Source organism: Nomascus leucogenys, chromosome 6, assembly GCF_006542625.1.
Source record: "Nomascus leucogenys isolate Asia chromosome 6, Asia_NLE_v1, whole genome shotgun sequence".
Classification (NCBI taxonomy): Eukaryota; Metazoa; Chordata; class Mammalia; order Primates; family Hylobatidae; genus Nomascus; species Nomascus leucogenys.
In genome coordinates, this window is record NC_044386.1 from 96207371 (window position 1) to 96234066 (window position 26696).

The following is a 26696-nucleotide window of genomic DNA, read 5'->3' on the forward strand; positions in this document are numbered from 1 at the left end:
GTTTTCAAGTTCTCTTGATTCTTTCTTCTGCTTCACTGAGTCTGCGGCTGAAGCTCTCTACTGCATTTTCTAGTTTCTTCAGTGTATTCTTCACCTCTAGAATTTGTTTGGTTCTTTCTCTTGGCTTCACTTTCTTGATGTTCTCATTTTGTTTTTAATGCTGTTTTCCTGATTTTGTTACATTATTTATCTGTGTTCTCTTACAGTTCACTGACCTTCAACAGTTATTTTGAATATTTTGTCAGGGACTTCACGGATCTTCATTTGTTTTGGTCGTTTGATGGATATTTATTGTGTTCGCTTGGTGGTGTCAAGTTTTCCTGATTTTTCATGTTCTTTGTATCCTTGCATTGCTGTCTGTGCACTTAAAGAAGGAGTCACCTTCTCCAGTCTTTATGGACTGGCTTCAGAAAGGATAGTCAATTGCTCAGATGGGAGCACTGACTTGGGGGGAAAGCAGGAGCACATTGTTGCACTAAGCCTACTGGCACACAGAGTGCCAAAGTGCGGGGAAGTACAATAACTCTTGGTTTATATGTATGCATTGGTGTGGCAGCTCAGGGGGCTAGAGTTGGCAGTATCAGTAACAGGGCAGTCCTCAGCTCTAAAAGCTACAGGGTGTAGGCAGTGGCTGCCAGCAGCACCTCTGTGTTAAGAAGTAAGCACCCCTGGTAGGTGGGAGCCAAGGCAGGTGGTGGCAGAGGCCAGGTGGAGTTTGGTTGCAGGCATACATGTGGCAATGGGGCCATGGCCAGCTGTGGCCATGTGTGTGCATGGCTATTTGGCCCACTGCATATGGACATGGATTGACAACAACTGTGCGACAGGGCAGTAGCTTGCATTCCTCTAGCTGAAGGGGCTGGCTGCAGATACATAAACAGAAGTAAAAACCAGAGCCAAGGGCAAGGACCAGGGCTGGCCATGGGCAAACACACTACAAACTGATAGTCTTAGGCTCCACATTGTCCTACCAGGTCATTCTACACTTTAGACAAACCTCCCCAAGGAAACCCTCCAATGAAAATGGCAAAAGACAAGTAGAACTTTAATAATCCACGCTAACCCTGCAAAATATCAATTTACTAGATAATTTGAAAATGACAGTTTTTTAATAGTTAACCTTCTTGGAGTCAATAGATTAAAATGCTTTTATTTCCTAGCAAATCTAATTATTTTTATGGTTACTTTAGCTTTTCTCAGACCAGAAGTAGAGTTGAAAATAAGCGCACCAACTTCAGACTATCATAATTTCCTAAAAAATAAAAACTCACCCTTTCTAACAATTTCTGAAGCTTCAATGTTTTCTCTTCGCGTAACTTTTCCCTTAGCTGCTGTGCTTTCATTTGTTTTTCTTCATGTTTCTTCTTAGATTCTGCAATTGTTCTATTAATACAAACAAATGGACAAGAGACATGAAATGTTTACATGGTAAGGCCAGAAAAAGTGTTCTTTAGACTTCATACTTCTTAAAGTATACAAAACTAATTTTGGCCCAACATTTCAGGAAAGCTTTGTTACTTTTCAATGGATCTGAAACTGTCCTGAAGTAATGTGTCCAAAAATGCCATGTAGCAATTTTATTTAGCAGTCAAGAGTGGTGGCTGGTTTCCTTCCTGTGAACCATTTCAAATTAATTTCAAATGCCAGACCTTTTGCGAGAGGGTGAAGAAAGTTTTTCATGCATGTGAATTCCATGCCCTGGAGGTCTAGCAGGTTCTTCTTCTACAATGTCCCCCCAGGATGTATTTTGGCGCCAAGACTCACGAGCTGTTCAGAAAAAAATACTATTATTGTTTAACCACATAGGTCTATAAAACATTTGAGAACAAACTTTTGAACACTGTACTAATATGCATATACACAATACCTTCATAATCTGCAAGGACATCGTTCCAGTCCATGGACATACCACAGAAAGATACACTCCCACTGCCCATGCTGGCCTAAAATGTAATAAGGGAAGTTGAAAATCAAATCTTTGAACACAATAACAACTTTAGAAAATGAACTATACATTAAAATTTCCTACCTATTGTTAATATATTCTATTTAACCAACAGTTGAAAACTAGGAAAAAGGTACCTACCAGTACAATCAAAATAATTGCCAAGTTAAAATACCACAGCCTATTCATTTTAAGAGCCTAGAAGCCATTAACAGCAGAGACAAATGAAGTAAATTTAAGAAATATATTGGCCTTATCCTATTGCTACATAAATGCTAACATATACAAAGCAAATACTGAAGAACTGAAGATTGCTTGGCATTAAAATTTAATAAACCAATATGTAAAACATTTAAAGTTATTTTATTCTTAACAAATTCCCATCATCAACATATATATCCTAAGCACTTAGTAACAGAAGGTAGTGTATCATTTGCTTGCTTATTTATTTATTTATTTATTTATTTATTTATTTATTTATTTTTGAGATGGAGTCTCACTCTGTCGCCCAGGCTGGAGTGCAGTGGCATGATCTCAGCTCACTGCAACCTCCACCTCCCGGGTTCAAACTATTCTCCTGCCTCAGCCTCCCAAGTAGCTGGGACTACAGGCACCTGCCACCACGCCCAGCTAATTTTTGTATTTTTAGTAGAGATGGGGTTTCATCATATTGGCCAGGCTGGTCTCGAACTCCTGACCTTGTGATCCACCCGATTCGGCCTCCCAAAGTGCTAGGATTACAGGCATGAGCCACCACGCCCAGCCTACTTTTTGCTAATAGAATACAGAAGTAAAATACCTTAGCTTCATCTTCACTTTCCATAAATTATAATCGGAGTAATGTTGAGTTCTTACTTCATGTCAGACTCAATTTTTTAACTTTTTTTTAATAGAGACGGGGTTTTGCTATGTTGCCCAGGCTGGTCTTGAACTCCTATCCTCGAGCAATCCTACCGCCTTGGCCTCCCAAAGTGCTGAGATTACAGGCATGTGGCACCACATCTGGCCCAGACTCAATTTCTTGACTGGTAAAATAACAATAATAACTTCTAACTTGTCAACTGTATCATATATGAAAATACTTAGTAATGGTAAAGTGCTAGCAAAAGATTTGCTATTGTTTATTGTATAAGTCTAAATCACCCTGAGAATAATAGTTATGATTACTGAACATGATTTTTAAATAAATAATTTTAAATAGGACTAGATGGACTTCAAGTCTTTCTGGCCCAGATAATTTTGTTTCTAAATATAAATTTTGAATAGTTACGTTAAAAAATCTAAAAGCTCACAGAAAAATCACTGTCATTGTCAGTTTCAATGTTAATATCATTGTTTTCTTCAGCTTCAATTTCTCTAGTTAACTGTTCTTCTTCAGCAATAGCACTGGCAATGGCTTCTTCATTGGCCTTTTCTAGACGATCTGCTAGCTCTTCTTTTTTAGCAAGGACTTCTGCCATGGACTATAAAGTTAAAAACACATAAACAAAAAGAAAAATCATCACTTGACTGGAAAGTAATCATTTTTTATGTTCTAACATGAACTCAACAGTATACATAAAATTGTATTGATCTAGAATCATAAAAGCTGGAGTTCCATACAGGCTCATCCACTTACTAGCTGTGTGCCTTAGAAGCTTCTAAAAACCAAGAACCTACTTGGTATTCCATAAAATGGAACAATAATCAATGACTTGCCTTATTTACCAGACTGCTATGTATGAGAAACTGTGAAGTCATATAAATAACAGGTATTATTAATGACAAAGTGTGAATTTCATTTTAGTGCCAAAATGAATATACTCATTAAATGTAAAACCAAAATAGTACACTATAATGGGAACATGGAAAGAATATATGCTATACTGGTGATGATGCTTTCTGAACATATATACACCTAACTTTAAAAAATGCATTGTAAATAATAAAAATATACATGAGATTCATTAATTAATAAATCCTCATGAGAAGCTAAAGATGTATACTAGAAACCCTAAATCAAACACTGAAATAACAAAACAAACGTGTGGTTAATAAGCCATCAAAGGTGATAAAATGAAATTATTAAAAAATTAAAAATGGAAGGAAGAACACAAGTCAGAGAAAACAAATAGTAAAATGGTGGATTTAAACAAACTATGTCAATAATTATATTACATGTAAATGTAACATGTAATAGGCAGAGATTATCAAATTAGATAAAAAATAAGACTGAGCTATATGTTTCCTAGAAGAAGAAAAACAGATTACAAGTAAAAGATCTATGCTAACTAAAAGAAAGCTGAAGTATTAACATCAGACACAGATTTCAGTACAAAAAATAAAGAAGATCAATTTATAATAATCAAAGGGTCAATTCATCAAGACGACAAAACAATCCTAATGTTTATAGACCTAACAGAACTTCAAAATATATAAGGCAAAAACCTATAGAAATGCAAAAAAATATAAACCTAATGAGAATGTAAAATGATGCAACCACTTTGGAAAGCAGTCCGACAGTTGCTCAAATGGTTAAACATAGAGTTCATATAACCCAACAATTCCACTCCTAGATATATATCCAGGAGAAATAAAAAATGTGCCCACACAAAAACTTTTATGCAAATACTTAAAGCAGTGCTATTCATAATAGCACAGTGGAAACAACCTAAATGTCCATCAATTGATGAATAAATAAAATGTGGTATATTCATTCATTCAGTGGACTATACTATTTGATCACAAAAAAGAACAAAGTACTGAGACAAACTAAGACATGAATGAAACTCTAAAATATGCTAAGAAGCCAGTCACAAATAACCATATATTGCATTTCATTTCTATGAAATGTCTAAAATAGGCAAAATTATATAGAGAGAAGGCAGTGTAGTGGCGGGTGTGGGTGGAGTGAAAGGGAGTAACTGCTAATGGGCGCTAGATTTTCTTTTTAGAGTGATGAAAGGGTTCTAAAGCTGATTATGGTGAATATACTAAAAAACAACAGTAAACTTGAAACAGGTGGATTGTATTATATGTAAATTATTATCTCAATACAGTCGTTAGAAAAGAAATAGATCCACAGTTACAATCAGTGATTTCAGTACCCCTCTCTCAACTGACAGAAAAAGTAAGCAAAAAACTGGTAAGGATATAGAAGACCTGAACAATACTATCAACAAAATTGATCTAGGTATTTTCTCAAAAAAAAAAAAAATATGTTCACATAAAGTTGTATATAAAAATGTTCATGGCATCTTTATTCATTAAAAAAAAGACGTAATTCAAACGTCTCTGGGCAAGTGAATGAACAAACATTGTGTTACATGCATGTAACAGAATACTAGTAAAGTCAATGAACAGAATGAAATATTAATACACACAGCTACATGGATAAATCTCAAAATAAATATGTTGAGTGAAAGAAGTCAAGCAAAGCTTACACAATTCAATTTATATAAAACTATCATCACAGTGAACAGGCAACCTACAGAATGGAGAAAATTTTTGCAATCTACCCATCTGACAAAGGGTTAATATCCAGAATCTGTAAAGAACTTAAACAAATTTAAAAGAAAAAAAAACAAACAACCCAGCCGGGTGTGGTGGCTCACGCCTGTATCCCAGCACTTTGGGAGGCCGAGGCGGGTGGATCACAAGGTCAGGAGATCGAGACCATCCTGGCTAACACAGTGAAAACCCGTCTCTACTAAAAAATACGAACAATTAGCCAGGCATGGTGGCAAGCACCTGTAGTCCCAGCTACTCGGGAGGCTGAGGCAGGAGAATGGGGTGAATCTGGGAGGCGGACCTTGCAGCGAGCCAAGACTGCACTACTGCACTCCAGCCTGGGCAACACAGTGAGACTGTCTCAAAAAAAAAGGAGAGAGAAAAAAACAAACAACCCCATCAAAAAGTGGGCAAAGGATATGAACAGACACTTCTCAAAAGAAGACATTTATGCAGCCAACAGACATACGAAAAAATTTTCATCATCACTGGTCATCAGAGAAATGCAAATCAAAACCACAATAAGATACCATCTCACACCAGTTAGAACGGCGATCATTAAAAAGTCAGGAAACAACAGATGCTGGAGAGGACGTGGAGAAACAGGAATGCTTTTACACTGTTGGTGGAAGTGTAAATTAGTTCAACTATTGTGGAAGACAGTGTGGTGATACCTTAAGGATCTAGAACTAGAAATACCATTTGACCCAGCGATCCCATTACTGGGCATATATCCAAAGGATTATAAATCATTCTACGATAAAGACACATGCACATGTATGTTTATTGCAGCACTATTCACAATAGCAAAGACTTGGAACCAACCCAAATGTCCATCAATGATAGACTGGATTAAGAAAATGTGGCACATATATACCAGGGAATACGATGCAGCCATTAAAAAAGGATGAGTTCATGTCCTTTGCAGGGACATGGATGAAGCTGGAAACCATCATTCTAAGCAAACTATCACAAGGACAGAAAACCAAACACCGCATGTTCTGACTCATAGGTGGGAGTTGAACAATGAGAACACATGGACACAGGGCGGGGAACATCACATACCTGGGCTGGTCAGGGGGTAGGGGGGTCAGGGAGGGATAGCATTAGGAAAAGTACCTAAAGTAAATGACGAGTTGATGGGTGCAGCAAACCAACATAGCACATGTATACCTATGTAACAAACCTGTACATTGTGCACATGTTCCCTAGAATTTAAAGCATAATTTAAAAAAAAAAAGAAAGAAAAGAAAAAACAGTTGTCTCATCACTACAGGAATTCTCTGTAACTCTATACTTGGAAACTAAACAATAAGGTGCTTATCACCTTATCACTCTTGGTTTGTCAAAACAAAAGTATTCTTAAGACCTCTAAGAATACACTAATATCCACATTAAAGCAGGATTTATTTTCTTTCAAGTATGCAAATTTGACCCTCAAAATAACCAAAAGGTTTTATGACTCTGCAAGTTTATGTATGTGATGAAAATAAAAATGAGGTAAGAATTTTTAATTATTTCATACTTATTTAAGTATGAGATAGTTTTCCTCTTTTAAAATTTTGAAATTTGATTCTCACAGAATCAAACTGAAAAATATACAATTTGATATACAACTACTAAAACAAAATAAATGACCAAATTCCACCCCATACAATAAACTCACTACTTATTTGACCATAATTATGTTCAACATTTAGAAATGTTCATTACTAAAAGACACAAGATGAAAATCAATTGTTCTACCTTATTAAAAGAATCTAAACATTTGGTTTTTGTATTACTATAACCTTTATTTTCCTTTTTACCCTTAAACAACCTATATCAAGTTTCATCTCTACTGTTATTATCCCTATAAAATGTATAATTTTACCTAATACCATGTGTTGTTAAGATCTGTCAGCATTAGGCATTAAATTTTAGAAGAAATTAAAGTGCACGACAGCCTTTAAAAAATAAAATTTAAGTAATTTTTCACAGCTTTTTATATGTGCCTATTTCTTTGGAAAGTTAGTTTTTAAACAAAGTTAGCATGATTTATTCTGGATTATCCCCAGGTCAAGTATCTTAATACTAAAATGAGCAAAAGGAAGAGATGGGTAGAAATACGTTATCATCCAAAACCATAAATCTATAAATAATCACAAATCAATGCATTTTTAGAGATTCTGGAATAGGGATGGTAAATAAATTTCATCTTAAAGACCAACTCCAAGCAAATGATAGTGGCTGTCTAAAGTACTCCATTAAGAAAGTTTTTAAAACTAAGTCTAGCAGACACCATTTTCCATCTATCAGAATGCTAGATGTAGCATTGAAGACTTTATTATTACTAGTTTAGATTCTTAATTCTGGGCTAACAGCATTTAATCAAATCACATACAAACCAAATGATTCTGAACAAGTCACTTAACTCTCACAATCTCACTTTCTTCCTCTAAAAAACAAGAATCTTAACTATATCAAAAGTTTACCAAAAGAATAAAATGTTAAAATGAAATAACATATATAAAAATGCTTTAAAAGTATAAATCATACAACTTATTATTATTGGGGTTTATGCCTCTTAAATATACTCAGAATTCTGATAAGTTGTTCTTACCAAGTTAGCAGCACTCACATTTGAAATATCTGAAGGGTCCATTTCATTTTCTATCCTTGCTTTCTCTGCTGGAAATTTTTCTTCATTTACTTGTAAAGGAGGTGTACCAGCTTGCAGCATAACTGAAACACACTCTGTATCAATGTGGACAGCAGATATTTCAGAAGTTCGAACATAATTGTCTTGAATACTGCCAGAATTCTTCACATCATCCAACGTACTCACTGTGAACTAACAAAACGTAGAGAATGAATCAGAGATAATTAAAAAATACCAACTATTCCACTTTAGAAGAAGAGATGATTTTGCTTAACCTATTAACTATGAAGAGGTACTTGACTGGATGACAGAAAATTTACTCATCTTTTTTGTATGTTTCAAGTGTAACAAAAGGACAGGGACCATTAAGCACAAATTTTATTTGCATGCCTACTATGTACTGGGCGCTATCCAAAGTTTTCTAAGAAATTAAGCAATTTATACTGTAATTTTCTTGTAGTAGGCCAATTTGTGATGAGTATTTTATATCCTTCAAAAATGAAATCTAGTCACAAGTATGAGGCATTCACTCACTGCATTATACTCATACAACCAAAAGTATTCACATGGTCTTTTGCAAAGACTGTCTAATATCAAATGAGGACATTCAGCACTTTTGAAAAAATCCTGAAAGCAATTTTTACAACAATATATTTGGAGGGTATTTTACACAAAAATATAAAACTTATTCTCTTCAGATAATATTAACATGATCTCAAAGTATCTTTGTTAAAAATTCATATGGTACATGATCCCAATTCTCAGATCTGAAAAAGCATGACCTAAGGGTGAAGATTGAAAGCATGTAGTGTCTCATTATGACATTCATACACTTTAGATTCAGACATCTTCCCCATTCCCCTTTAGGAATATTTAATAACAAACCAACAGAAATGTAAATACAATATAAAAAGCAAACACTGGCTTAGGCTAAATACATATCCATTTTTTAAAAACATTCTAATTTAGTAGAGTCAAGCCTTTATTTTTACTTTGGACAGAGAAGAGAAACAATAGTACTGTGTTTTCCAATGGTACTCTAAGTCAAAGAACTAAAATCTAAAATTATGAATTTAAAACTCCCGTCACTTCTTAAATAAACATTAGATAAACGCTGCAGTGGCCATAAACCTCCCCCCAGTTTGATTAATTATTTATACAAATATCAAACTTGGCTAAGTCTCATAAACTACTTTAAAAATTCTACTATTGGTCAGAACTTAAAGTGTCCCAAAGTGTTGACTTTAGCATAAGCATTATTTAAATGATATAACATTGTTTATACTGCTATCAACATTATTTATATGTCAGTCACCATGGTTTATAATCTTCTTGGCAATATTTATATTAGCATTACTTATGTGTACACTACTCAATCCCACTTATTAAAAAACTCAGTATCATTTGTATAACAAAATCAAAGCTAAACTATGAAGTAAAGACATTAATATGCTAATTCCATCTTTAGAATGACAGTGGAGAAAAGAAATATCATTAACTTGGCTGCCATCAGCAGTGAACTTTTATACTGAAAAATTTTAGCAATAGTTTACTTGTCGAAAAGTTCTATGTACAGATTATTCCTGAAATCTCAATAGCATATAGGTTTATTCACTACACACACTGCATAATTTTTATAGTAAGTTATATTTTTTAGCTGAACACAGCAAAAATGCTAGCTGTTTGTTAAGTATTATAAAAAGTAGTTTATTCACTAAGTATCTCTAATGTAGCTTACAACACTAAAGAGTTTCTTAAAGTTACATCCAACAAATGTATACCAATTACTTCCTATGCATTTAGGACTCTTCCATATTGTGAGAAATTAAAAAGCAACATAAAATACTGCCCAAAAGGAATCTGTAATCTCACACAGGCATAAAACCAATACACATTAAAGAGTTTATAGATCAGAAACAATGTTGAGTCATTCTCATCATAAAAGGAAGATAAGGAATTTGAGGGGCATTTCCAATTGAAAAAATCCTACAGGTAAAAAGAGAGAGAATTTTAAAAAGCAGATATTATTCTGGACCAAAGATACTACAACCATTTTACAACTGATCTATTTAGTTCCTGTAGTATGATATTAAAAAAAAGCTCCTATATTTTATTAGTCATTTTACATAAAATTACACCAACGGAACATGAACCTTTATATAAACAAATACCTAAAAGTATAAACTAGTTCATCAAATAAGTAAAATAAACATCAACTCAACTCACAGAAGAAATACTGGGAATATTAACTTTAAGGAATTATATTAAATATTATTAGCAAATTACACTCAATTTTCAGTAAGTAGAATAAGTTCAAATTTTAACACTGCAAATGAGGCACAAAGACATCACCTTAACCAAGTACTCAAAGTTAATAACAAACCTAACCAAACTGATATCATATGCCTCTAGATGTGACACTAAGGACAATTACTTTATTCCTATCAAAAATGCATAAGCTAAATTGAATTATGGACAAAGGACAATGTACAAAAAAAACCCTACAATGTATTCTTCAAAACAATGTCATGAAAGACAAAGACAGGCTGAGGAACTATATCCAGTGAAATATATTAAAGAAACATACCAAGTGAACTCAGTAATTCCACATTGGATCCTGGAGGAAATTCTATTTAAAAAAAAATTATTGGGAAAACTAAAAAACTTTAAATATAGACTATAAATTAAATAATACATAGATATCAAATTCTCTGAATTTTATAATTGTAATGTGGTTATATAAATAAATGTCTTTGTTCTTTGGAGATCCATGCTCTAGGATTTAAAGGTGAATGCTTATGATGTTTGCACATTACTCTCAAATGTTAAGCATTTAACATGTATGTGTAATATGTAACAAGAGAAAAGAAAAAATGTGGCAAATATTAATTTGTGAATGTAGGTGAACAGTATGGGAGGAGTTCGTTGTTCTATTCTTGCCACTTTTCTATAGGTCTATAGACCTGAGAATTTTCACAGTAAGTTAAAAAATGAAGTACAAAACTAAGACATTCCAGTACACGTGTACACATACACCTTTGAAAAAGACAGTAAAAGGATTTTCAGAATGTACTACCTGGGTTTTTTCGGCAAGAGGATGGTCACAAGAGTGTAATGAGTCTTTGGGATGAGATTCTACAGTATTAGAAGATCCATCTCCAACAAATTCACTTTTCTGTATGCTTTCATCAGGTAAAAGACATACATTTTCTTTATCACTGTCGTCCTTTGATCTTGTAGCTTCTGTTGCCAATGAAACTTTTGGCATCACTGCTGTTGATCGAGAACGAATAGGCCTTCCTCTCTGAACAGTCTCCCATCCTTCAGCATCTTTCCGTTCTATGCAATTAAAGTAAAAAACAAATCAAGATTTATTTAGATGATAAAAATATTTGGAAACTCATAGAATAGAAACATTTTCCAATTTAATTCCCAACAAAGATAACTAATATACAAACATGAGAGTAAGTATTGCACAAAATGTATATTTGTATTTACATATTTAAATAAATGTATGTATAATTATTCCTACTTTACAAATGACAAAACTGAAATTCAGATTAAGGCTGACCTAAGGCCATATAGTCAGTGAGTAATAATAAATATTTAAATAGTGAATACTATGTGTGAGCACTGTTTTAAGTGCTTTATATATAATATCTCTTTTAATCTTCACAATAATCCTATAAGATCAGTATTATCATACCCATTTAAGCAATGAGGAAACTGAGACAAAGAGAAATTAAGTAATTTATCCCAGATCACACACAGAGTAAAGGTAATGCCAAAATGCTAGTCTAGGTACATTGGTTCTGGTGTCCATCCTAATGGCTATATAAAAACTGTCTCTTCATCTTTCAGAATCCAAACATCTACCTCCAAAGTCCAAGTTCTTTCCTCTATCCCAACACCAACAGCATACCTTGACTTAAATAAACTATTTTTAGGATAAAATTATAGGATATTAATTGATAGCACCCCAGACGATCTAGTCTAATATTTCACCACACATACATGGAAACTAAGGGCCTACGTTCAAAGCCACACACCAAAATAGCCTTAAAAAATCACAAAAAGTAGCCTAAAATAAATAAGAATCTTTCTCTCAAATATGACAATGTTGAGGTATTTATATGTATAGTGGTGCTTATAGCCCCAATTTTAAATTTTTATTGGCTAATTACAGTCTTTCAAAACTAATATAAAGAATTCCAGTTCTGGCCAAAATGAAGTAACCATTCCTTCATTTCAGGCCCTCCATCTTACAATTAAAAACCCTAGATAAAACACATCAAGCATAGGAAGACTCTGAGAGATAGACTACAGTAGACTTCCTTGGGATTTGGGGGACTTGAAAAGCAGCAAACTGGTGAGTTCCCTGGGTTTCCTTACTGCCTCCTATATATTCCAGACAGGAAGCTGCAACAGTCTCCAAAAATATCAATAGGCAAAGACAAAGTAGGCATCAAGAAATGCCTCTTTTGCCAAGACAAAGCACAGAAAAAAGAGTGGCCTAACAAAACAGAAAATCTCTTTAGCAATATCCACTCTACTGCAGCCAAACACCAGTGGAAACCCTGTTCCCCATGGTTTCAGTAGGGGTAAACTGGGAGCTTAACTTCCATCTCCCACCTAACAGAAATAGATGGTACTCCAATTCCCCTATCCAAGTAGCATCAGTAGGGCCCAATAGTGAACAGAGCCTCCTCTCACTAGCTCTCACCCTCACCCAGTATCAGCAGGGCCCTATAGAAAGCTGAGCTTCTGCTATCACCAGCATCAAGGAGGCAGAAAAAGTAGTGGGACGCAGAAAAAGTAGTGGGGGGCAGATTTGTTTGACATTGGGATTCCCCCTTTCCTTTTCCTTATGTCAGCAGAACCCAGCAGGGAGCTAGGATCCTACCCCAAGCTACAGCAACAAGGTGATATGAGTCAGTCCTGCTTCCACTTCTCCCCTCCTTACTGTGAGGGTGGCCAAGCAGGGAGCTGAGCTTATAAAACCGGTAGGAGGAAAGGAAGTGATGCCAAGTTGGTTTGATACTTTTGTTGCAAAGGTATCACAAGACCAAGAACAATCTCAGAACCTGTGAGACAGTATTTGAGTTACTAGAGTTCAAGAAGGAGAGTATAGGAAAAAGAAATACTTTTCAATACTGAAAAAGCATTGAAAAAATAATGGCTGAAAAATTCGTAAATTTAGTGAAACAGAGAAAACTGTGAATTCAAGAAAGTAAGTGAATCCCAAATATGATAAACCCAAAAAAGTCCATAGTAAGACACATCATAATTAAAGCTCTCAAAACTAAAGACAAAGAAACATCATAATTAAACCTCTGAAAACTAAATACACACAAAAAAATCTTGAAAGCAGTCAGAAGACATATTACCTATAGAGAAACAACAATTCAAATCACAGCAGATTCCTCATCTGAAACAATGGAAACCAAGAGGAAGTGGCACATTTATCAAGGGACTGAAAGAACTGCCCACTATGAATTTTATTAATATATGTGGTGACCATATCCTTCAGAATGAAAGGAAAATAAAGGCATTCACAGATAAAAGAAAAACCAAGAGAATAAATCACTAGCAAAACCACCTTTAATAAATGGCTAAAGAAAGTTCCCAAAAGAGAAATGAAATTTAACAAAAGAAGGTTTGAGGCTAGGCGTGGTGGCACATGCCTGTAATCCCAGCACTTTAGGAGGCCAAGGGGGGTGGATCACCTGAGGTCATAAGTTCACGACCAGCCTAACATGGTGAAACCCCATCTCTACTAAATACAAAAAAATTAACCAGACATGGTGGCACATGCCTGTAATCCGAGCTACTTGGAAGACTGAGATAGAAGAATCGCTTGTACCTGGGATGTGGAGGTTGCAGTGAGCTGAGATCACACCATGGCATTCAAGCCTGGGCAACAAGAGGAAAACTCCATCTCAAAAAAGTAAATAAATAAATAAATAATAAAAGAAGGTTTGAAACTTCAAAAAGGAAAAGAACATTGGAAAGGTTAAAAATGGAGGTAAATACAAGTTGCTCTTCAACTTACAATGTGGTCACAACCTGATAAACCCATACACAGTAAGTTTGAAATATCAAATCAAAAATGGATTTAATACACTTACCCTACCAAACATAACTAGCCTAGACTACCTTAAATATGCTGAGAACACTAAGAGCCTACAGTTGGGCAAAATCATCTAATACAAAACCTATTTTATAATAGTGTTAAATAACTCATGTAATTTATTGAATACTATACTGATAGTGAAAAACACTTTCAGCTGTTGGGTAAGATTGCATGGATACTCAAAATATGGTTTGTATTGAATGCATATTGCTACCACACCATCATAAAGTTGAAAAGTCATAAGTTGGGACTCATCTGTATAATTATCCTTCTCATGAATTTTTTGAATCATCTTTCATAGTAATGCAAAATTGTATCACCAACTGAAGCAGTGCTCAATGTACACAGATAAAATATTTGAAAAAATTATATTTTTAAAATGGAGAGAGTCAAGGAAACCAATTAAAATGTAAGGTTTCTAAACTTCACTCACAGTGGTGTATGCCAGTATCAGCAGACTGTGATAAATTACATATGTATAATGTTATACCTAAAGTAACCACTAAGGAACCCATACAAATCAATATTGTTTAAAATACTATGAGTAAATCAAAAGAGAATCAAAAAAACTTTCAAGTACCCCATAGACAGGCAAGAAATGCAAAGCAGTTCAAAGAGAGAAAACAGAAACAATAAAATGAACAGATTTATCAATAATTAAATGTAAATGTTCTAAATATCCAAATTAAATCCCACAGGCTGGGACTCTATAAACTCTTTAATTATTTAAACACATAAGTGTGTGTGTGTATATATATGTATATATGTCCCATATATATGTATATATGTATATATTGTCCCAGAGGGGCACCCACCTGCATGAGGTGGGTATATAATATATAATACATATATTATTATACATATGTATACTTTAAGTATGTTTTTAAGTATTAGTTTAAGTATATTTTTAAGTATATACATATATATGTGTGGTCAAGCAGGGAGCTGAGCTTACAAAACCAGTACATAAGTATATACTTAGATATGTATATACTTAAAAATATACTTAAACTATACGTTATCTAAAAGCAACTCATCTAAATACAAAACACAGGTAGGCTGAAAGTAAAAGAATAGAAAAGATATACCATGAAAACATTAATAAATCAGGAGAGGGTAAGAAATAGAGAATCCTGAACAAAGAAAATTACTAAGGACAAAAAATACATTGGATAATGATAAAAAGCATCATTCCATAATGAACACAAAACATAGGATACAGGATACATTCCTAAATGTATAAATACCAAACAAATGACACTCAAGATACATTGTGGAAAAAGAGCAACTGACAGAACTATTGACATAAAATCAGCAAATGTATTAATATAAAAGAAATGCGTAAGATCAACCAACAGAAATGGCATATATAGAAAAATCTATCCAACAACAGTGAAAAAAGATTTCAAATGCTCACAGAACATTAACCATGATAAACCATATCTGAGGCATAAACTAAACTTCTACAAGTATAAAATAACTGACATCACACAAAGTATGTTCACAATAGGAATGAAACAGGAACATTACTACAGATCTTCCAGCCATTAAAAGTATAAGAAAGGAATACTACAAACAACTTTAAGCCAATAAATTCAATGACATGGAATAAATGGATCAATCCCACCAAAACCACTAGCTACCAAAACTCAACAAAGATGAAATAGACTATCTGAATAGCCCTATAACTGTTAAAGAAACTCAATATACAATTTAAAAGAAAGAAGTTTCTCTCGACCCGGATGGTTTCTCTGGCAAATTCAACTAAAAACTTTTTAAAAGATTCACACCAGTTCTATGCAAACTATTCCATAAAATAGAAGATAAGGGAATACATCTCAAGTTATCCAAAGCTAATATTGTTACTCTGCTAAAAAAAAAATTACACAGTACAAAAAAATTAAACGACTTACCAAAATCTCTCATGAACTGAGATGCAAACATTTTCAACAAAATAATACTATATAAAATATACCAATATATAAACAGAATTATAAGCTATGACCAAGTGAAATTTATTTCAGATATGCCATCCCAGTTCACCATTCAAAAACCAATCAATGGGGGATGTTCGACCAAGATGGGTGAATAGGAACAGCTCCGGTCTGCAGCTCCCAGCGCGATTGACGCAGAAGAAAGGATTTCTGCATTTCCAACTGAGGTACCTGGTTCATCTCATTGGGACTGGTTGGACAGTGGGTGCAGGCCACAAAAGGCGAGCCGAAGCAGGGCTAGGTGGCACCTCACCCAGGAAATACAAGGGATTGAGGGATTTCCCTTTCCTAGCCAAGGAAAGCCGTGACAGACTGTACCTGGAAAAACGGGACACTCCCAACCAAATACTGCGCTTTTCCCATGGTCTTAGCAACCGGAAGACCAGGAGATTCTCTCCCATGCCTGGTTCGGCAGTTCCCATGCCCACAGAGCCTCACTCACTGCTAGCACAGCAGTCTGAGATCGACCTGCGAGGCTACAGTCGGGCAGGGGGAGGGGCGCCCACCATTGCTGAGGCTTGAGGAGGTAAACAAAGTGGCCGGGAAGCTCAAGCCAGGTGGAGACCACAGCAGCTCAGCAAGGCCTACTGCCTCTACAGACTCCACCTCTGTGGGCAGAGCATAGCTGAACAAAAGGCAGCAGAAACTTCTGCAGACTCAGACGTCCAGGTTTGACAGCTCTAAAGAGAGTAGTGGTTCTCCCAGCATGGCACTTGAGCTCGGAGAACAGACAGACTGCATCCTCAAGTGGGTCCCTAATGCCCACTTGAGGGTAGCCTAACTGGGAGATACTTCCCTGGAGGGGCTGACAGACACCTCATGCAGGTGGGTGCCCCTCTGGGACAAAGCTTCCAGAGGAAGGATCAGGAAGCAATATTTGCTGTTCTGCAGCCTCCACTGGTGATACCCAGGCAAACAGGTTCTGGAGGGGACTTCCAGCAAACTCCAACAGACCTGCAGCTGAGGGACTTGACTGCTAGAAGTAAAACTAACAAACATAAAGGAATAGCATCAACATCAACAAAAAGGACACCTACACCAAAACCCCATCTGTAGGTCACCAACATCAAGGATCAAAGGTAGATAAAACCACAAAGATGGGGAGAAACCAGAGCAGAAAAGCTGAAAATTCTAAAAACCAGAGCACCTCTTCTCCTCCAAAGGATCACAGCTCCCCGCCACCAACGGAACAAAGCTGGATGGAGGATGACTTTGACGAGTTGACAGAAGTAGGCTTCAGAAGGCCAGTAATAACAAACTTCTCCAAACTAAAGGAGCATGTTCTAACCCAATGTGAGGAAGCTAAAAACATTGAAAAAAGGTTAGACGAATGGCTAACTAGAATGAACAGTGGAGAGAAGACTTTAAATGACCTGATGGAACTGAAAACATGGCAAGAGAACTTCGTGATGCATGCACAAGCTTCAATAGTGGATTCAATCAAGTGGAAGAAAGGACATCAGTGATTGAAGATCAAATTAATGAAATGAAAGAAGACAAGATTAGAGAAAAAACAGTAAAAAGAAATCAACAAAGCTAAGAAATATGGGACTATGTGAAAAGACCAAATCTATGTATGACTGGTGTACCTGAAACAAATGGGGAGAATGGAACCAAGTTGGAAAACACTCTTCAGGATATTATCCAGGAGAACTTCCCCAACCTAGCAAGACAGGCCAACATTCAAATTCAGGAAATACAGAGAATACCATGAACATACTCCTCGAGAAGACAAACCCCAAGACACCTAATTGTCAGATTCACCAAAGTTGAAATGAAGGAAAAAGGGTTAAGGGCAGCCGGAGAGAAAGGTCGGGTTACCCACAAAGGGAAGCCCATCAGACTAACAGTGGATCTCTCGACAGAAACCCTACAACCCAGAAGACAGTGGGGGCCAGTATTCAACATTATTAAACAAAAAATTTTCAACCCAGAATTTCATATCCAGCCAAACTAAGCTTCATAAGTGAAGGAGAAATAAAATACTTTACAGACAAGCGAATGCTGAGAGATTTTCTCATCACCAGGCCTGCCTTATAAGAGCTCCTGAAGGAAGCACTAAACATGGAAAAGAACAACCGGTACCAGCCACTGCAAAAACATACCAAATGGTAAAGACCATGGATACTAGGAAGAAACTGCATCAATTCATGGGCAAAATAACCAGTTAACATCATAATGACAGGATCAAATTCACACATAACAATATTAACCTTAAATGTAAATGTGCTAAATGCACCAATTAAAAGACACAGGCTGGCAAATTGGATAGAGTCAAGACCCATCAGTGTGCTATATTCAGGAGACCCATCTCATGTGCGGAGACACACATAGGATCAAAATAAAGGGATGGAGGAAGACCTACCAAGCAAATGGAAAGCAAAAAAAAAACAGGGGTTGCAATCCTAGTCTCTGATAAAACAGACTTTAAACCAACAAAGATCAAAAGAGACAAAGAAGGCCATTACATAATAGTAAAGGGATCAATTCAACAAGAAGAGCTAACTATCCTAAATATATATGCACCCAATACAGGAGCACTCCGATTCATAAAGCAAGTCCTTAGAGACCTACGTAGAGACTTAGACTCCCACACAATAATAAAGGGAGACTTTAACACCCCATTGTCCATATTAGACAGATCAATGAGACAGAAGGTTAGCAAAGATATCCAAGACTTGAACTCAGCTCTGCACCAAGCGGACCTAATAGACATCTACAGAACTCTCCAACCTAAATCAACAGAATATACATTCTCCTCAGCACCACATAGCACTTATTCTAAAATTGACCACACAATTGGAAGCAAAGCACTCCTCAGCAAATGTAAAAGAACAAAAACCACAACATACTGTCTCTCAGACCACAGTGCAATCAAACTAGAACTCAGGAATAAGAAACTCACTCAAAACCTCACAACTACATGGAAACTGAACAACCTGCTCCTGAATGACTATTGGGTACATAACGAAATGAAGGCAGAAATAAAGATCTTCTTTGAAACCACATAGAACAAAGACATGACATACCAGAATCTCTGGGACACATTTAAAGCAGTGTGTAAAGGGAAAGTTATAGCACTAAATGCCCAAAAGAGAAAGCAAGAAAGATCTAAAATTGACACCCTAACATCACAATTAAAAGAACTAGAGAAGCAAGAGCAAACACATTCAAAAGCTACCAGAAGGCAAGAAATAACTACGATCAGAGCAGAACTAAAGGAAATAGAGTCACAAAAAACCCTTCAAAAAATCAATGAATCCAGGAGCTGGTTTTTTGAAAAGATCAACAAAACTGATAGACCACTAGCAAGACTAACAAAGAAGAAAAGAGAGAAGAATCAAATAGACACAATAAAAAATGATAAAGGGGATATCACCACAGATCCCACAGAAATACAAACTACCATCAGAGAATATTACAAACAATTCTACGCAAATAAATTAGAAAATCTAGAAGAAATGGATAAATTCCTGGACACATACACCCTCCCAAGACTAAACCAGGAAGAAGTTGAATCTCTGAATAGACCAGTAACAGGTTCTGAAATTGAGGCAATAATTAATAGCCTACCAACCAAAAGAAGCTCAGGACCAGACAGACTCACAGCCGACTTCTACCAGAGGTACAAATAGGAGATGGTATCATTCCTTTTGAAACTATTCCAATCAATAGAAAAAAGGAATCCTCCCTAACTCATTTTATGAGGCCAGCATCATCCTGATACCAAAGCCTGACAGAGACACAACAACAAAAAAAGAATTTTAGACCAATCTCCCTGATGGACATTGATGCTAAAATCCTCAATAAAATACTGGCAAACGGAATCCAGCAGCACATCAAAAAGCTTATCCACCATGATCCAGTTGGCTTCATCCCTGGGATGCAAGCCTGGTTCAACATACACAAATCAATAAATGTAATCCATTATATAAACAGAACAAAAGACAAAAACCACAATTATCTCAATAGATACAAAAAAGGCCTTTGACAAAATTCAACAGCACTTCATGCTAAAAACTCTCAATAAACTAGGTATTGATGGGATGTATCTCAAAATAATAAGAACTATTTATGACAAACACACAGGCAATATCTCACTGAATGGGCAAAAACTGGAAGCATTCCCTTTGAAAACTGGAACAAGGATGCCCTTTCTCACCACTCCTCTTCAACATAGTGTTGGAAGTTCTGGCCAGGGCAATCAGGCAAGAGAAAGAAATAAAGGGTATTCAATTAGGAAAAGAGGAAGTCAAATTGTCCCTGTTTGCAGATGACATGATTGTGTATTTAAAAAACCCATCGTCTCTGCCCAAAATCTCCTTAACCTCATAAGCAACTTCAGCAAAGCCTCAGGATATAAAATCAAGGTGCAAAAACCACAGGCATTCCTATACACCAATAACAGACAAACAGAGAGCCAAATCATGAGTGAACTCCCATTCACAATTACTTCAAAGAGAATAAAATATCTAGGAATCCAACTTAAAAGGGATGTGAAGGACCTCTTAAGGAGAACTACAAACCACTATTCAATGAAATAAAAGAGGACACAAACAAATGGAAGAACAATCCATGCTCATGGATAGGAAGAATCAATATTGTGAAAATGGCCATACTGCCCAAGGTAATTTATAGACTCAATGCCATCCCCATCAAGCTACCAATGACTTTCTTTACAGAATTGGAAAAAACTACTTTAAAGTTCATATGGAACCAAAAAAGAGCCCACATTGTCAAGACAATCCTACGGAAAAAGAACAAAGCTGGAGGCAATACACTACCTGACTTCAAACTATACTACAAGGCTACAGTAACCAAAACAGCATGGTACTGGTACCAAAACAGATATATAGACCAATGGAACAGAACAGAGGCCTCAGAAATAACACCACACATCTACAACCATCTGATCTTTGACAAACCTGACAAAAACAAGAAATGGGGAAAGGATTCCCTATTTCATAAACAGTGCTGGGAAAACTGGCTCTCCATGTGTAGAAAGCTGAAACTGGATCTCTTCCTTACACCTTATACAAAAATTAATTCAAGATGGATTAAAGACTTAAATGTTAGACCTAAAACCATAAAAACCCTAGAAGAAAACCTAGGCAATACCATTCAGGACATAAGCATGGGCAAAGACTTCATGACTAAAACACCAAAACCAATGGTAACAAAAGCCAAAATTGACAAATGGGATCTAATTAAACTAAATAGCTTCTGCAGAGCAGAGCAAACTACCATCAGAGTGAACAGGCACCCTACAGAATGGGAGAAAATTTTTGCAATCTACTCATCTGACAAAGGGCTAATATCCAGAATCTACAAAGAACTTAAACAAATTTACAAGAAAAAAACAACCCCATCAAAAAGTGGGCAAAGGATATGAACACAGATACTTCTTAAAAGAAGACATTTATGCAGCCAAAAGACACATGAAGAAATGCTCATCATCACTGGTCATCAGAGAAATGCAAATCAAAACCACAATGAGATACCATCTCACACCAGTTAGAATGGTGATCATTAAAAAGTCAGGAAACAACAGATGCTGGTGAGCACGTGGAGAAACAGGAATGCTTTTACACTGTTGGTGGGAGTGTAAATTAGTTCAACCATTGTGGAAGACAGTTTGGTGATTCCTCAAGGATCTAGAACTAGAAATACCACTTGACCCCGCAATCCCATTACTGGGTATATACCCAAAGAATTAGAAATCATGCTACTATAAAGACATATGCACACGTATGTTTATTGCGACACTATTCCCAATAGCAAAGACTTGGAACCAATCTAAATGTCAATCAATGATAGACTGGATTAAGAAAATGTGGCACATATACACCATGGAATACTATGCAGCCATAAAAAATGATGGGTTCATGTCCTTTGTAGGGACATGGATGAAGCTGGAAACCATCATTCTCAGCAAACTATCACAAGGACAGAAAACCAAACACTGTATGTTCTCACTCATAGGTGAGAACCGAACAATGCAAACACTTGGACACAGGGTGGGGAACATCACACACTGGGGCCTGTCGTGGAGTGAGGGACTGGGGGAGGGATAGCATTAGGAAAAATACCTAATGCAAATGACAAGTTGATGGGTGCAGCACACCAACATGGCACATGTATACCTGTGTAACAAACCTGCACGTTGTGCACATGTACCCTATAACTTAAGGTATAATAATATTAAAAAAAAATCAATGGGCTGGGTACGGTGGCTCATGCCTGTAATCCCAGCACTTTGGGAGGCCTAGGTGGGCGGATCACAAGGTGAGAAGTTCGAGACCAGCCTGGCCAACATGGTGAAACCCCGTGTCTACTAAAGACATAAAAATTAGCTGGGCATGGTGGTGCGTGCCTGTTATCCCAGCTACTCGGGAGGCTGAGGCAGGAACATCACCTGAACCCAAGAGGCAGAGGTTGCAGTGAGCTGAGATCGTACCATTGCACTCTAGCCTGGGTGACAGGGCAAGACTCCATCTCAAAAAAAAGAAAAAAAAATCAATCAATGTAATTCGCCACTGTCAATAGGCTAAACAACAAAAATCATCGGATCATATCAACGGATACAAGAAAAGCATTTCACAAAATCCAACATCCACTCATAGTAAAAATTTGCATTAAATCATAATAGAGGGTAACTTCCTCAACTTGATAAAGAACATCCACAAAAATACCTACAGCTAACATAATACTTAGTGGTGCAAAATTGCTTTCCTCCCAGATCTGGAACAAGGGAAAGGTGTCTCCTATCACTATGCTTATTCAATAGCTTGTTCAATACAGTACTGAACATTCTAGACAGTGCCACAAAAAACAAAACACAAACATAGGAAAAAAGACACACAGACAGGAAAGGAAGAAATAAAACTGTCCCTATTTTTAGATGACATGAAAATCCCAGAGAATACACATAAAAACTCCAAGAATTATATGGGTTCAGTAAAATTGCAGGATACAAGACCAACACTCTAAATGTCCACTGCATTTCTATATACTAATAATAAATGTGTGGAAATTAAATTTAAAAGTTATAATCGCAAAAAGAAAATGAAATAGTTATAAGTCCAACAAGAAAGTACAGAATGTCTGTCTTGAAAATTATAAAATGCTGATGAATGAAACCGAAGAAGGCCTAAAGAAATAGAGGGACCATTCCATGTTCATAGGCTGCAAGATTCAGCATAATAAAGATACTCTCTCTAAATTGATAAACTATCTCTAAATTGATCTATCATTGTAATTGTTCTATAAACTCCCAGTAACATTTTTGATGTAAATAAGTTTATTCTAAAAATGTATATAGAAAGACAAAGAACCTAAAACAGCTAAAAACAATTTTGAAAAAGAAAAGAAGCAATCACTCTACCCAACATTAAGGCTTACCACAGAGTTAATCAAGTCAGTATAGAATTGATGGAACAACAAACATATAATCAATGAAACAAAATATAGAACCCAGAAATACACCCACGCTTATATGGCCAGCTAATTTTTTATAAAATTGCAAATGCAATTCAACAGAGAAAGAAAAGAATTTTTCTTTTATTTATTTATTTTTAGACAAGGTCTCACTCTCTCCCCCAGGCTGGAATGCGGCGATCCTCCAGAGCAGCTGGGACCACAAACACATGCCACCACACCCAGCTAATTTTTTATTTTTAGTAAAGGCAAGGTCTCACTATGTTGCCCAGGCTGGACGTGAACCTCTAGACTCTAGCAATCCTCCTGGCTTGGCCTCCCATAGTGCTGGGATTACAGGTGAGCCACCAAGCCTGGCCAAGAATTTTCAACAAACTAGTGGAGTAAATGGACATCCATAGGCAAAAAATGAACCTTGACTTAAAACACACACTTTATACAAATTTAACTCAAAATGGATCACAGGTTTAGTAATAAAATTTTAAACTATAAAACTTCCAGGCAATGTAAGAGAAAAACCTTCAGAACCTATGGGTAGACAATGAATTCTTAGACTTGACGACAAAAGTATGATATATTAAAAAAAAAACTAATCAATCGTACTTCATCAAAATTGAAACTTTTGCTGTGCCAAACACCCTGTGAAGAAAAGGACAGACTGGTAGAAAATATCCAACACAACACGAGTGTCTAGAATACACAGAGAACTCTCAAAACTGTACTTATTATTACAAACAGTTCAAGCAGAAAATAGGCAAAGACATGAACAAAAATTTCGCTGAAGAAGATATACAAAGGGCAAATAAGCCCATCATGTTCAACATCATTAGTCATTAAAGAAATGCAAATTAAAACCACAATGCTCATATAAAAATAGCTAAAACAAAATTCCGTGGTAACACCAAAACACCACATGGCTGTGGAGGATGTGGGGTTACGGGAGTGATAGCAAAAAGTGTATGGAATTTCTTTAGGAGGTGAAGAAAATGTTATAAAATTGACTGTTGTGATAGTTGCACATTATGTGTGAATATACTAAAAACCAATGAACTACATACTTCAAACAAGTAAACTATATGGTATGTGAATTGTATCTCAGTAAAGCTGGTATAAAAAATGAACAGAAAAAAGACAACTTTTGAGGTTTATTTTTGCAAAACTGAAAATCTGTATTACTATGAAAACAAAATAAATCTGTATATCATAGAATAATGTGTCACACCATCACAAGAGTCACTAAAGGTAAAAAAATTTTATTTTCAGGAGAAAACAAAACCCAAAATGCTCATTCTTGTAACTGGTATATTAATTCATTACCCTATTTTTTAAAATCCAAAACTGTATGTTCATATGTTGTATGTTTATTTTAAAATAAATATTATCAGACAGAAACTGTAACATTTTACTTCATAGATAAGGACTTTGAACCCTCTAAGTAAAAGTATGTTTACATCTGTTTTGTGGATTTTTAAAGTTCTTTATTATGAAAGTTCTCAAATACACAATATAGAGAAAACAGTACAATGAACCCCATGTTCCAATAATCCAGCTTCAACAATTATCAACATTTTGTCCCTCTCTTTTTTTATTTTTTTTGAGACTGGTCTCGCTATGTTGCCCAGGCTAGTACCCACATGCTCAAGCAATCCTCCCACCTCAGCCTTCTGAGTAGCTGGGACTACAGAACTACAGCTACCCGGCCCAATTTCTGACATTCTTTTTTCAATCCATTCCCCTTCCCCATTATTTTTTCTGAAATAATTGAAAGCAAATACATTTCTCTTGTAACTGTTTAGTATGTATCTTTGTAAGAATATAAATAGGCATTTTCTTAAAAATATAACATTATGAAACTGAAAAATAATAATGCCTTAAATTATATAATATCCAGTCTGTGTTCAATTTTCATCTGTTTAATATTATTAAAATTCAGCACATATAATACATTTATGCTTATCCTTTAAATACATATAATGTAATTAAAACAAAAATCGTAAGAATGAATCATATAAAAACCACACATACCAAGAGGAAAAAAATAAATTATAAAATTAAGCGTTTAACAAAACATCTTAGTTTCCAGTTAACTGGCTCACCCTTAGAAGCACTATGCCTACTCATTTTACTTTTTAAAGGAAAGAAAAACACCCTTATTTGAAACCTTCCTTATAGAAAGAAATACTGCTTAAAATTGGACCTAATCCTTTAACCAATAAAATTGCCAACACAAACACTATCATATAATTTTTTTAATTGAAATAATACTTAAAGCAGTCAAGAGAGGAGTATATCAAACTAGGAACTATAACTCAGATCTCTTTAAAACTGAGAAATTAGTTATAGACAAATTATATTTTTAATAAACCTTCAGTGCAAACTATATTAAAAAATTATTCCCATAATAAAGAATGTTTAAGAACAGCAAATCACGCGATTAAACTGTCAGAGAACTTCTAAATAATTAGAAGGTTAGGACAGAGTATACACAACTAAAACTTACACTTCATTTCATAGTTTTTACACTTGTACAATTTTTAAAATTTTACAAATGTCATTAAGAACGTTGTACTAAATTCAAGTCAATATAACCAGTAACTGATGTGTATCTGGAATAATCCCAATCTTACTGTGAAATATTATTTTTATCACTGTATTTAATTCAATAATATTTTATTTAAAATATTTACATCAATGGGGCCGGGCGCAGTGGATCACGCCTGTAATCCCAGCACTTTGGGAGGCCGAGGCGGGCGGATCATGAGGTCAGGAGATGGAGACCATCCTGGCTAACATGGTGAAACCCCGTCTCTACTAAAAAATACAAAAAAAATTAGCCAGGCATGGTGGCAGGCACCTGTAATCCCAGCTACTGAGGAGGCTGAGGCAGGAGAATGGCGTGAACCCAGGAGGTGGAGCTTACAGTGAGCCGAGATTGTGCCACTGCACTCCAGCCTGGGCGACAGAGCAAGACTCCATCTCAAAAAAAAAAAAAAAATGTACATCAATGTTCAAGAGATAATGTTTTAATTTCCTTGTTAGATTTTGATATTAAGGTTA

At 35.6% G+C, this 26696-nt stretch overlaps 1 protein-coding gene across 8 annotated transcripts in view; it reads right to left on the reverse strand.

Annotated features, from left to right (window-relative positions):
• Nucleotides 1-26696, reverse strand: part of SCAPER (S-phase cyclin A associated protein in the ER) — a 562100-nt gene that overhangs the window by 422900 nt on the left and 112504 nt on the right. For 6 of the 8 annotated variants that reach the window (XM_030814840.1, XM_030814837.1, XM_030814839.1 and 3 more), the window contains 6 exons: nt 11152-11414; nt 8037-8267; nt 3238-3408; nt 1868-1943; nt 1650-1767; nt 1272-1383 (listed from right to left, as the gene is read on the reverse strand). In XM_030814840.1, coding sequence (XP_030670700.1) covers nt 1272-1383; nt 1650-1767; nt 1868-1943; nt 3238-3408; nt 8037-8267; nt 11152-11414 — 971 coding nt within the window. The remainder of the gene's footprint in view (nt 1-1271; nt 1384-1649; nt 1768-1867; nt 1944-3237; nt 3409-8036; nt 8268-11151; nt 11415-26696) is intronic. The other 2 variants (XM_030814838.1, XM_030814836.1) reach the window with 1 other exon arrangement.